Source organism: Cotesia typhae, unplaced genomic scaffold (genome assembly GCF_013202065.1).
Source record: "Cotesia typhae breed Kobodo isofemale line unplaced genomic scaffold, CoteBio_Ctyphae scaffold_45, whole genome shotgun sequence".
NCBI classification, from domain to species: domain Eukaryota; kingdom Metazoa; phylum Arthropoda; class Insecta; order Hymenoptera; family Braconidae; genus Cotesia; species Cotesia typhae.
The window spans coordinates 3562268-3575760 of record NW_027423777.1 but is presented as its reverse complement, the minus strand read 5'-3'; the positions used below and the strand labels follow the sequence as shown (position 1 = coordinate 3575760).

The 13493-nt window shown below is 29.5% G+C and overlaps 2 protein-coding genes across 3 annotated transcripts in view; one reads left to right on the top strand and one right to left on the bottom strand.

The window, feature by feature from the left end:
* LOC141536791 (dynactin subunit 5-like) overlaps window positions 1-13493 on the bottom strand; it is a 26432-nt gene extending 12939 nt beyond the window's left edge. The window contains exon 1 of the mRNA XM_074257530.1: window positions 13425-13493. The gene's annotated coding sequence lies outside the window, so the exon portion shown is untranslated. The remainder of the gene's footprint in view (window positions 1-13424) is intronic.
* Window positions 2575-13262, top strand: Cv-2 (crosveinless 2-secreting protein). 2 transcript variants are annotated; one of them, XM_074257474.1, is made up of 10 exons: window positions 2575-3016; window positions 5568-5702; window positions 9366-9451; window positions 10204-10303; window positions 10595-10954; window positions 11064-11326; window positions 11416-11575; window positions 11668-11855; window positions 11934-12322; window positions 12413-13262. In XM_074257474.1, the coding sequence occupies exons 2-10, from the start codon at window positions 5597-5599 to the stop codon at window positions 12669-12671; spliced, it is 1911 nt and encodes a 636-aa protein (XP_074113575.1). In that variant the 5' UTR covers window positions 2575-3016; window positions 5568-5596; the 3' UTR covers window positions 12672-13262. The 2 variants fall into 2 exon arrangements, with proteins under 2 accessions (XP_074113575.1, XP_074113576.1); XM_074257475.1 differs by lacking the exon at window positions 2575-3016 and having other exon boundaries at window positions 9366-9462; window positions 12413-13261.

Here is a 13493-nt window from a genome sequence, read left to right as displayed (position 1 = left end):
GACTCTCATGGTGGTCCTCTTCGCAGGTGGTCCATCCTCATCCTCATTCTACAATACATATCTATATCCATATATATGTATTTACTACTATGGTGTACAGCCCAATGATTATGGTTAAGTAAAACTATATAAGAGATTTAACTAAAAGTCAATAAAAAATAATTATTTACTATTTATTTAATTACTGTTTTAAAGATATAAGCTCATCCCGACGTTGGAATAATCAAGAGCTTTCATTTGAGTACCAACTTAATATAAAATATTTGAAAAATTGTTGTGGGTATTCAAATGAAAGCTCTTGATAAGTGTAATGTTGGGATGTAATAAAAATAAAATCTCTTATAAATTTAATAATTTAAAAATTTTTCATTTAAAAAATAACGAGTGGTTTAATTTTCCCTTCGTCATATTGAATGATGAGATGATTCATCGAACATTTGAATAAATCCTGTATCTTGTTAGCAAGGATGAGTAGAAAATGTTTTCCACATAAAAGCAACCTGTGTTTCTTATTGGGTCTAAAACTCAAGCTATCCTTTATCTCATTTTACTTTCATTTGTGTATTTATCTTTTCAGTTATTTATATTGAGTTATCATCCCTCCCTCCAGGTGGTCTTTTTAGCCGGGGTTCTCGCTCCAGTACAAGAATATAAGTATATACTTATGTTCTTATACCCCGCATTGGGATTAGATGAATAAAATGCAAGTATGAGTAGGTATAATAGCACCAAAAATATTTGCCTTGGTGGCTCTGATGCCCGAATAGGCCCTTGGCTGATGATACATCAACAAAACGTGAACAAGATTGGAAAAAGAAGAGATAAGCAGCAGCTCAACTGTCGACAGTTTCAACACGAGATTTAAGATTTAAGATGAGTCTCTTGAAATATTGACCAGAGGAAAAAAAAAAAAAAAAAAAAAAAAAAAAAAAAACTTTTCTCACGTGATAAATTAACATTCTGTAAATACCTAAAGAGATTCTATTCATGGAAATTGGTATTATATATATGTTTTTTTTTTTTTTTTTATCATTATTACTGATAGCATTTAAGAGAAATTTTTTTAACGATTATTGAATTTTAAAATATTATTAATTTATTTTCGGTTTGTTTATTTGTCTTTCTATAAATTCACTTGGAAGATATATTTCATGGAATTTAACAAAATTATAACATTTGGTTTTAAGTAAATAATGTCAGTTAAAATAATAAATAAAATTTAAATTATTACCTCATATTTTTATTTGTTTAATTTATTACATAAAAATCTTTTCATAAAGTATATAATCAAAATGAATTTTTTTGAAAAATTTTTTAGCAAGTCGTTTGATTAAAAAAAAAAAAAAAATAAAAAAGTAAATTTATTAATTTATTAAAACAACATAACTCTACGATATTTGTTGTTTATGACCCGCGGCATCAATACCGGACGTCGAAAGACCTCGAAAGGACGCGTTAAAGTATTGCTTGAGTTGCGTAAGGATTAAGGAGCGAGTAGTATAGTAGTATAGTCAGATTATTCATTACGGCAATGTAACGGGCGCAAGGTCACTCGAATTCTACTCAATTCTACTTAGTGTCTCTGCTAAATTCTTGTATAAATATAAATATATCAATAAATTAATTAATACATTTATGCATGCCTGTACTTTCTCCTGTCTCCCGTTGTTTATCAAAATAATTTCTTTTATTATCATTTCTATTTATTTTTTAAAGTTAATATTAATCAATAAAATTCATTGCTGTACTATAAAAAAATAAAATAAAATAACAAAACGAAATACCAATACAGTAGGATAGCATTTGACGTCAATGAGTAAACCGGTATTTATATTAACAAAATTCTCAATCTGACAAAAAAAAAAAATTCCGTTTAGTCTTCTCGTATAATAGACTGATAATTGACCAGTCTAAACTGTACTCATATATTTTTTGTTATAGCAATAAAAATTTAGGAAATAATAAAAATTGATACATAAAATATCAATTTGATTAAAAGCATATTAAAAAATATAATTATTTTTCTTGAAAATCGTTAAAAAAATTCCAAGATTTTTTAATGTTTAACAATAAAATTTTTATAACAAAATTGACATTTAAATTTTTATTATGTTTAATTTTCCACTTACTGATAGAAGGATTTATTAACTATTAATAATTTAAATTATTTTATTTATTTGTAAGGAAAGTACATTTATTAACTGTTAATAAAGCTTATTAAATATAAACAAATCCTTCTATCAGTGCTCAAGACACCCTCAAAGTGATTTTAAAATGAAAGAAAGCCCGCGGGAGCCAACTCGTGATATTAATTATTAATATCACAAGTACAAGTGTATATACATACATATATGATATAGCAATACTCGTTTTACTTCCATACAATTATTTAACATATTAGAGTTAAACTTACAGTCGACCATCATCCACCTTACCGTCTACCAGACTACCACCACCATCGTCCGCCCTCTTTCCTCCTCCCGGCACCCTCCCGGCACCCTCCCCTTCTTCCCCTTTCTCTCCTCATCCTTTTCATTTCCACTCATTCGCATAGTATTACTAGTACTCAACAACGGACACCACTCAGTGCAGCCGCGACAACCAGTTGACGCGGACAGTTTAAACACATTAGTGCATTAATAAATTTGTTTCAATTTATTGTTTAATAACAATTGTTTTTTCATTCCCGAAAAATCACAAATATTATTAATCGATCTCTAATCTTTTTTAATATTTAATTTATTATTTTATTGTGATAAGTATTAACATTTATATAAATTATCAATTAAGAAATGAAAATGAATAAGTTATTTATTTTATTCTAATAATCGTTTATTATCTGTGCCTTGCGTATGTGCTTGTATTATATTTATTAGCAGTATCTATGGTGCATCTAAGTACTGCCATGGATTTTAAATATTATTTCAAAAATACGACTATCAATGATTGATAGTATGACACTAAATTTTTTTTATCAAAATATATAGCTTCTGGTTATTGACATCACAATTAAGTGGTAAGATTTTATTTACTAATTTTAAGAGTTAACTTTCTCTAACAAAAAATTAATTACTCCAAAAAATTAATTTTTAAAAAAAAGTTATTTTAATCTGAAGAAACTGATGTAAATAGTATCGGAATTTGGTTCACAAGATAACTTCTGTAAAATATCACAAATTGACCTGAATATTTTTTTGTCAAGTTGATATTTTTTATGACAAGACTTGCATCAAAAATCATTATCAAAATCATTGGTGTTTATTTATAATTTAAAAAGGAAATTTTTTCGGAGGACAAATTAAAAAATTTTTCCAATAATTAATTTGTTTATAAAATTATAAATCTATCGAGTCTCTGGATACTTTCAAGGAATGTTTATACAAACTTTTGGATGATAACCAAAAGCCAGGATTATTAACAGGAAAAAAAAAAAAAAAAAAAAAAAAAAATGGATGTTAATTAAGATTAAAGAAACATTGTAGCAAAGAGTGAGTTTGTATATAATTAACAAGCGTGTATTAGGATAATTAATAAAATAATATTAAGATAAACGGGCACGCAATAGGTATATAGAGATTATTTATGTGACCCTTGACAAAATTTAGTCATTCATATATTCACTACCTTCTTTTGATTCTACATAATGCCTCGCGGGCTAATCTTGCTTTTTAATATATATATATATATATATATATATATATATAAAAAGTGTTCCTTTTATATTTTTTCTTAATATTTTAAATTCTCTTAAACCACGTCTTTGTTTACATTATCAAATGTATACTTTCTTTAGTCGTAAATATGTCATATTTTTTTTAAAAAAATTGTTTTACTGATATCCCATGCTTGTAATTCTAATGTAACCAAACATTTATAAATTATTATGATTAAATTATGAGAGAAGAGAAAAAGTTGTTTATACATATACAGTTATTATAAAACTTCTTTAATAATCCACAATACAAGTAAATTAACTGAGCATCAAATTAACTTACTATTATTTTTAAAATTTACAACATTTGTCTTTTAAAAAATAAATACCAAGTTTAATTTATTTTAATTAATCACAAGACAATTTTTAAATAATTATTTTAGAGAAAAATAATTTTAATGTTTAATAAATAAACTAAATGTTTATAATACTAAAAATTATAATGATTATTGTATTATAAAACTAATTACAGCGATACATATAAATTTACAGCGGCACGCGTGTGTCAGGACGCTCGCGGAATAAATTAATTTTTTTTTCCTTTCTCGGTTTTTTGTCTCATTTAATAAAACACGACCTTCCTGGCTAATGTGTACAATAATATCCATAACAACATTACTGCATTAAAAACAACTAGAGTTTATTATTTTTTCAACTTGTTTATTGCCATCAACACATTGGGGTCATTGCATACCGAATCAACAATATATAAATCTTCTCGCTCTTTTATTTATATACATAAAATATAAATTTGTTATTTTTTTTTTTTTTTTATCATTACATGTTAATCCTCTATCAATAACGTTGTTAAATATTTAACTATTAATTACAGCATTGCTTAGAAAGTCTCTTGTATATTTTAAAAATATTTAATCAATCAATTTAAAAATAAAAAACTAGACTAAAAAAATTGACAGGCCTTTGTAAAAAATTAACAAATAGTCGACCTTCAACCTCATCGTTTATAACGATTATTCTCAACAAGTTAGTTTATATCTTGAGGTAGTGAAAGAACATCGAGATTCCATTCTCCAGCGTAGCAGTACCAGCAAACAGCAAACAGCAACAGCTAAAGTTAAAGTAGCAGCACAGCAGCATCACTTCGTTTAGTTTTGCCCTTCTCGTTTTCGTTTACTATATATATATATATATATATATATATATATATATATATATATATATATATATATATATATATAAAGATAATGGTTGCAGTAGGCAGTAGTTAGTGTCCCCATACAGATTCCACCAATGGTTTTCTTCTTCCTGGTGTTGCTTTGTAGAATGCCGCGTCATATATACATCTTGGACTAGCGTATGTGATGCGGTAAGGATTAAAAGCTTACCGATCCGATTATTCGCAAATGATTATCGCTTTCCACAATATACAGAACGGTTATCGGTGTTTCTACTGTTGGTTCGCTGTAAAGACTACTGACAAAGCGACAGGTGCATATACTACTCCTTCTTTTGATATCCTTTTTCTTTTTCTCTTTCTCTTTTATTTCTTACTCGTATCGTATGTAAGTATCAACACACATACACACATAACCAGTAATGATTTCTATTTAACTCTTACTGGAGCGAATAATCAATCTAATGTTGCTAGTAAGAGCTACACTAGTTATCTACATTACTAATTTATGCTTTGTCGCACTAGAATTTTTAATGATTTATCTCGAAAAACTGGTATCGCTTTTTTTTATTATCAATAGTAGTTTTATTTCTTCTCTAGAGCTAGTTTACTATTTTTAATTTAATTCGTTAAGTAATATATATATATATATATATAATATACAAAGCTCCAACGTGTTGTACTTAGTGACTAATGACAATGACAATGATTTTGTTTCAGTTTATTTGGAGGATCTCATACTCAGGAAAATGGTTAAGAACACGTCAACGTTTTGCGTCGCGACGCCATTAACCTTGGCTCTGATACTACTTTCAAACTTACGACAATGTGACACTGTCTCTGAAAGTATCATCGGTAAGTCGAGATCGTTTTATCTCTTCAAATAAAATACATATTTGTATAATTCAAAAATTAATATCAATTAAAAATAAATAAAAAAAAATTAAATAATTACTTTTATTGAATTGCACTGTAATTTTTTAAAGATTTAAGCTCATCTTGATGTTATACTCATCAAGAGCTTTCATTTGAGTACCCACGTGCATTTTTAACATATTTTATAAATATACATATATAGCTTATATTTTTAAAAATTAACCATAAAAATTCATTTTATCATATAAATACACTGGCCAGAAAATTTAGCTTATTCTCTAAATAATATAGATAAATATTAATAAAACTATTAACGTTATCTTTTAGGGATATAAATCAAATCTAATAGGTTTAACTAGTAGTTAGATATCTCTCGAGGGGTCAAAGTGAATTTAATAACTTTGATCTTTGAGCAAAATTACGGATCTAATCAATCGGAAGTGAGTCTTAAATCAGGATAATAAAAGTCGAAATTAATTTGGTTTTTTGACATTATTGAAATTATAAACGCGAAATCAATGGTAAAATAGTAAAATATAAAAGTTGTCTGCCAAAAATAGTTGAAATAAAAAATCAAAGTATTTTAATTTATTAACTAGTGTGCTTATGTGTATTCCAATAATTCCTTGCGTGTTGTGTATATTTGTGATGCAATAACGATATGTGTATAAATTGTACAAGAGGAATAAATTCAAACTGTCACTATTTATCGTCAGTGTTTTATCCCTCACGCTGTTATTTCATCGTGTGTCTTTATTTTTCTTATTTATTTACTTATTTATTTATTTATTTATCATTATTATTGTTGTTGTTGTAATATTTAAAGTAATCTAATCGCGTTACCTAAAATAATAAATCATAATTAAATCTCATATTTATATGCATTAATAATTTAAACCCGTATAAATATTAAATTACACTCTGTAAATCTTAATTGATTTAATACTGTCAAATTAACATTTTATTTATTAATCAACATTATAAGTCGATCTATATATATATATATATATATATATATATATATATATATATATATATATATATATATATATAATAATAATAATAATAATAAATAAAGTTGTGGCTTTAAAAATCTTTATTTTAATTCAATAAAAATTTTATAAAGATTTTTTTTTATTTAGTAATTTTTGAATTTAAAAAAAAAAAAAAGTAATTATAATAACAATAATAACAAGTGTACAGTACATTGACAGTTAATCGGTTACGGTCCATATGCAAAGCTTAAGACTACTTCTATTCTTAGTATCCCGCTATTATCTCCCGGTCTATTTGCGCCAAGTCGGGCCTCGAATAATCTATCTCTCAAGTCACGGCCTGGTCACTAACATATAACACATTATATACCATAATATAAGATGATAATAATACACATGTATGCGTAATCATAAATATATTCACACTTTTATTGCTCCTCAATTTAATAAACTTTTAATTAAAATTTCTATTGATATTGTTATTGTTTTAATTGTTTAGTCTTTACTCAAACATTCTCTTACTCTCCCCTCCATTTTCTACAGTAATTAATAATAATAATAATAATAATAATAATAATAATAATAATAATAATAATAATAATAATAATAATAATAATATTATTATGCTTTTGATGAGCAAGCTGGAACTTTGGCAAGTGAGGATACAAAAGACTGTTTCATCCCTCCTAGGACGCCAACAATCAGGACGACAAGCTTGACACGGTAACCTGGGTAAAGTTTGCCAATTTCAAACAGGAGATCCTGATATATTTGTCTTTTGTGCTCTTCTTTGGCTGAGATGTTGTATTCAGCCGGGGCCGAGAACTCAATGACATAAATGTCACGAGTGGCCTTGTCGAAGAGCACAATATCAGGTTTGTTGTGATCTATCCGCCGGGTTGTTGCAAATGGCATGTTCCAATAAATTTTGCAACTGTCATTCTCAACAACCTGGGGAATATCTCCTGGCAAATAAGGCAGCACTGGTGTCACGTCAATACCGTAGCAATGACGAAGATAGTAGTACAGTACTCTCAGGGCAGCATTGTGACGCTGGATATATGCACCTCTCGCCAGCACTGGACATGCCGACAAAAGGTGCATAAGCGTCTCCGGATGTTGTCTACACCTCCTACAGGACGTGTCCGGAAGCTGCACCTGGAGCACCTTGCTACGGTACTCAAGAGTGTTAATGACACCATCTTGGCAGGCAAATATGAACCCTTCAGTCTCGGACATCAGGCCCGCTGACTTTAAGAAGGAAAACGTCAGCTGGATGGACAAGCCATGATCACGCACGTGTTTAAAGAACACGCTGTGCATGGACTTGTCCATCAGTTCGCCAAGGAGTAGTTTTTCCTCGGCGTTCCTGATGACGCTCTTAAATTCCTCCTTTCGGAGTTCCATAAGAGCGTTTATTTCTCCAAGACCAAGGGTTCTTGCCGCATATATTGCTGCCTTATACAAGAATGACCCCTTATGCGCATTTTCATGTTTATGTACAATTTGCATAAGAAAGTCATCCTCGTCTGCAGTGAAATTGACAACTTCGTGAGTTAAACCCAGGACCAAACGGTCGTGAAGCCGCTCCAAACTCTGCAAACCTCTCCCACCGATGGACCGGGAGAGGTATTTATTATTATTATTATTATTATTATTATTATTATTATTATTATTATTATTATTATTATTATTATTATTATTATTATTATTATTATTATTATTATTATTATTATTATTATTATTATTATTATTATTATTATTATTATTATTATTATTATTATTATTATTATTATTATTATTATTATTATTATTATTATTATTATTATTATTATTATTATTATTATTATTATTATTATTATTATTATTATTATTATTATTATTATTATTATTATTATTATTATTATTATTATTATTATTATTATTATTATCATTATTATTATTATTATTATGACACCTCGCGGTAGGCCATGAAGACCTGATTTAACTGACAACTATACATTTTACTTTATTTAGTATCATATATATGTACATTTGTTGTTTATTTGTATCCTGTATCAATGGTCGCGTGTATACATGTGCGTATTAGATTCTTAAGTAATGGGTAACAGTATATTATATATACAATAACAACTATTTGCTTCAATAGACTGGATAGCGTTAAATAGATAAGAGAGTGCGAATTTGCATGTACCTACATGTGCCTTGACACACACTTTACTGGTGTCGCTGTACCAACTGATGCGAATATTTTAAAAATTTAATTATCGTAAATACTCCGATTAAAACAACATTTTTTATGTTTGGATTTTTTTTTTTAATTTTTAATTACAAAAAAAAAAAAAAAAATTTAATTATATTTTTTGTTATCGATCTTGGTGTGAATAATGTAGAGTAATAAAAAATAGCGATTATGAAACGCAATAAAATAACCGTAGAGGAATTGTAGCTAAGACTCGAGGTAAATTAACGATGGGAATTAAAATTATAATTGAGTAGGCTAGCAGGTGATTGTAAAACAACAAGCGGTACATAAGGTATACTCGATGATTTTAATGATGCATACCACTCTGTTTATTGTTTCTCGGTTGGAAACTTTCTTAACACTGGTGATGATATTTTTTTTTTTTTTTTTTTTTTTTTTTAGGCAGCCGAGAAACTTGTGATATTGAGGGAGAAGATTTCACGGTTGACAAGATACCTAACACGAGATGTTTCAGTTGCATCTGCAAGGTAAAAACAAAGTATGAAAATAATATATTTATTATTATTATTATTATTAACATATACTGTGTATGTAATAAGTAGAAAGTGTACAAAGTTTAAAAAGTATTTAATAGTAAATGAGATTGTTTGATGACAATCAGAGTGAGAATGATCAATAGTACATTTATAATGGAACATTCTCATCGTCTACTTATCTGACCCAGCTTGGTTCATTGACTCGTCATCGTCACACTCCACACATCAGTTAAATATTTAATATAATATATAATATATGTTTATCTGTATCTATGTGAATAATAAGTACATGTAAATATAAAATACATCCCAACACTTGTAACTTATATTCACTTGTTTTCATTTCTGCACTCGCCGGCTGTGACATAATTATTTGTTATTATTAATATTGTCTTATGCATCATTCATCAATTTTAAATGTTTGTTTGATCAATAAAACAAAGATTCATTTTTTTTTTTTTTTTTATTTTTTACCAAGTATATACGGGTCATGTTAATATTACCAAGGATATATTTATACTACTGAAAATAGTATAATGACACACTGGGGAATCCCTTTGACACTTTCATTTTCCAAGTAATTTCATACTCTTATTTACTTCCGTCTTATTAATTTAAATTTATTTTGGTTCAAGACTTTAAAGACAATATCATTTACTTTTAAATAAATTAAAAAAAAAAAAAAAAAAAAAATTATTTTAAAATTTATATAAATAATCACAAGTATTTTTTTTTTTTTTTAGAATGGATTTGTCGAGTGTTTACAACAGCAGTGTCCAAGCATAGAAGGCTGTTATACTTTATTAGAGCGACATGATGACGAATGCTGTCATCGCTGCAAAGGTTTGTCCCTAAAATATAATTAAATAAATAAATAAATAAAATAATTACCCACGTGAACAGAATTTTCCTTACGATTGTTTCGGATTGAGCACAAAGGCCATCGCTGTTGTATTTTTTACTTTATTAATCACAATTTTATTCTTGTTCTTTCTTATTATTATTATTCTCTAACAAATATATCTTCTCTGAACGGAAAAAAATACGCCGATAAGATTTGTTGACTTGAAAAGAGTGGTTTAATTAAAACTCGGTGATATTTATTAACATTAGGATTAATTAATAAAATTTCAGGATGCATGAGAAACGGAGTGCACCATGCATCGGGGACAGAGTGGACGGAACCGAGCGATCCGTGTCGAATTTTAGCGTGCAAAGCCGGCGTGATAACAGAGTCGAAATTGAGGTGCTATACGCCGTGCAAAAATCCAGTGCCACCGGCAGCAGGTCAGTGCTGTTCAACCTGTTCGGGATGCTTCGTTAATGGGCAAAAGGTGACGGCCGATCGAACAGTTACCACTACCGAGGACCCGTGTGTTACCTGCAGGTGCAATTTCGGGCGACTTAATTGCGCGAAACAAGCCTGTCCGGTACAACATTGTCCTCTGTCAAGGATTGTTCACGAACCTGGTGAATGTTGTCCTCATTGCACCGGTAATGCTTTTATTTTATCACATTAAAATAATTATTTATCTAGAGATTTAACCATAAAAAGCCATTTTATCATATAAATATACTGGATTATAATTATAATGATTGTCAGGCAGCGGACGTTACATGTCACCTCCAAAAGGCGCCTGTATGCTCAGTCAAGCAGTTTACAATTCCGGGTCAACATTTTACGTTGACCAATGCACGCGATGCTCGTGCTCAAATTCAACGATCTCCTGCATAAAAGAGACCTGCCCGGTACTGGAATGCACACCTGAGCACCAAGTTACCGTCCCAGGGCGATGCTGTCCTCAATGCCCGGTAGTCGGCGAAGAACCACGCGCTTCTTGCACTTACGGTGGACGCTCCTACCTGGCGAGTATTTTTTTCATCAATCCAATCACAATCATCAATTGTATCAATTTAAGAAAAGTTATTTAAACATTTAAATTTCTCCTAGGCAGGATGGCGAATCATGGAAACTAGATTCCTGCAAGGCATGCGCTTGTATACAGGGCAAAGTAAGGTGTGCGATGCCCATGTGTCAGCCAATAAGTCTGCCTTGTCCGCCGAATTCTCGACTCGAGCACCCGGAGGGCCAGTGTTGTCCGCGCTGTGTTGAAAGTAATATTTATGGCCAGTAATTATTAATTCTTGTCATCAAAAATTTTTTGTCGTTACCATCGGTCAATCATCTGCTGTGCTTTACCTTCCAGGCGATGGTGTCTGTACTGTTTTTGGAGATCCGCATTACAAGACATTTGATGGAAAGTTCTTCAGCTTTAAAGGTCCCTGCAAGTACCAGCTGGTCAGCGATTGTCTGGGACATACTTTCAGTATTCGAGTTACCAATGACGCAAAATCTTCTAGATCTTCTGCTTGGACGAAAACTATCGCTTTGAAGGTTTATTTTTACTCCTTAAAAATAATTAAAATTTTTAAGGTTAAACAGGTTCTTTGGTTTAAATTTAAAATCTTTTAGGTAGGCGACTTGAGAGTGAACCTCGGACAGAAAATGAGAGTAAAAGTCAATGGAATGAAAATTGACGTGCCGTATCGATTGCCGAACAAGCTGGAGATAAACCGAACTGCCGACAGTATTTTAGTAAACACAAAAATTGGTATTAAAATACTTTGGGATGGAATTGGGTTTATTGAAGTTTCAGCGCCTACGAGTTACCGCGGAAGACTCTGTGGCTTGTGCGGAAATTTCAATTCCAGGCCCAAGGATGATTTTACGACGCGGAGAGGTCGTTTGGTACAAGATCCGTATCCTTTTGGACAATCCTGGGCTGTTGGATCAAAAAAAACTTGCGGGAAGCCCCGGATTGATAGAGAGAGAAGGTGTATTAGAAGTCGGCAAGATCACAGGTTGGTTTTAGGTTTTGATAATCATTTTTGTTTGATTACATCTTCTATCTAGGATATAAATAAATAAAATTTTGGTTTATTATCTTACAGGCTATGCAGTCGACTGAGATCCCCAATATTCGAGGCATGCCATAAAAAAGTAAATCCAACAATGTACTACAAATCATGCCTCCAAGACATGTGTGAATGTCCAACGGACAATTGCTACTGTCAATCATTTATAGCGTACGTACGTGAATGCCAACGACTGGGAATTCAATTGCAACACTGGAGGAAATCTACAAAATGCCGACCGGTATGGGAAATTAGCACGCCTGGGACAAATAATATCAGGCGACGCCGCCATTAATTATAAATAAAATTATTACTTATTAAATATGTATTGAAATTATTTCTATATTAATATTTTATTTGTATATAGTTTGAGTAAGATGTATGTTACTGTTTTTTAAATCCAGCTGTAACAATAACATTTAGACATTATTGTATTTTCGAATGGATGGAATGCTGCGGTACAGGTTGCCTGACTGTTGATGGAATTATTGATATACTAATAATTCAATTTTACTAGTCATCTTTGTGTGTTTGTATGCGCTGTATTCAACGGTACTTTTTTATTTTATACTTTCCGTAGTATCAAAATATATATTTATTTTACGATTTTTTATTTTAAATCTCTAAACTTTTATTACTCGACTATAAATTGCTGTAACCTAAGGATTACTTTTTATTTATTTTTATTTGTATCAAAAGCCTAATTATTTAATTAACTAGCTGATAATTTATTTTATTACTGTATTATTTATTATAATTGATTATTAATATTCTTTTAAATTTTTACCGTAATAAATAATGAACTAATGAGCAAATGGATAATTTTATGAGCGCGATGGATGATATAGTTGTATTTTTTTTACATTTAATTGAATAATTGTTTGACTATTTGTTTTATCAATAATCAAATGATCGAATGTAATAATAAAAATTATAGTTATAATATATTTAACTTTGTTTTATTTTTTCAACTTTTCCTTTTGATTATTAGATAATTAAAATATTACGATTGCTATATAATTTGAACATTTTATATTTATCAACTTACCATTAATTGTTCTTGATATATTACGCAGATATATGGCCTACCTTCGTAGCCAATGATACTGAAATCAGC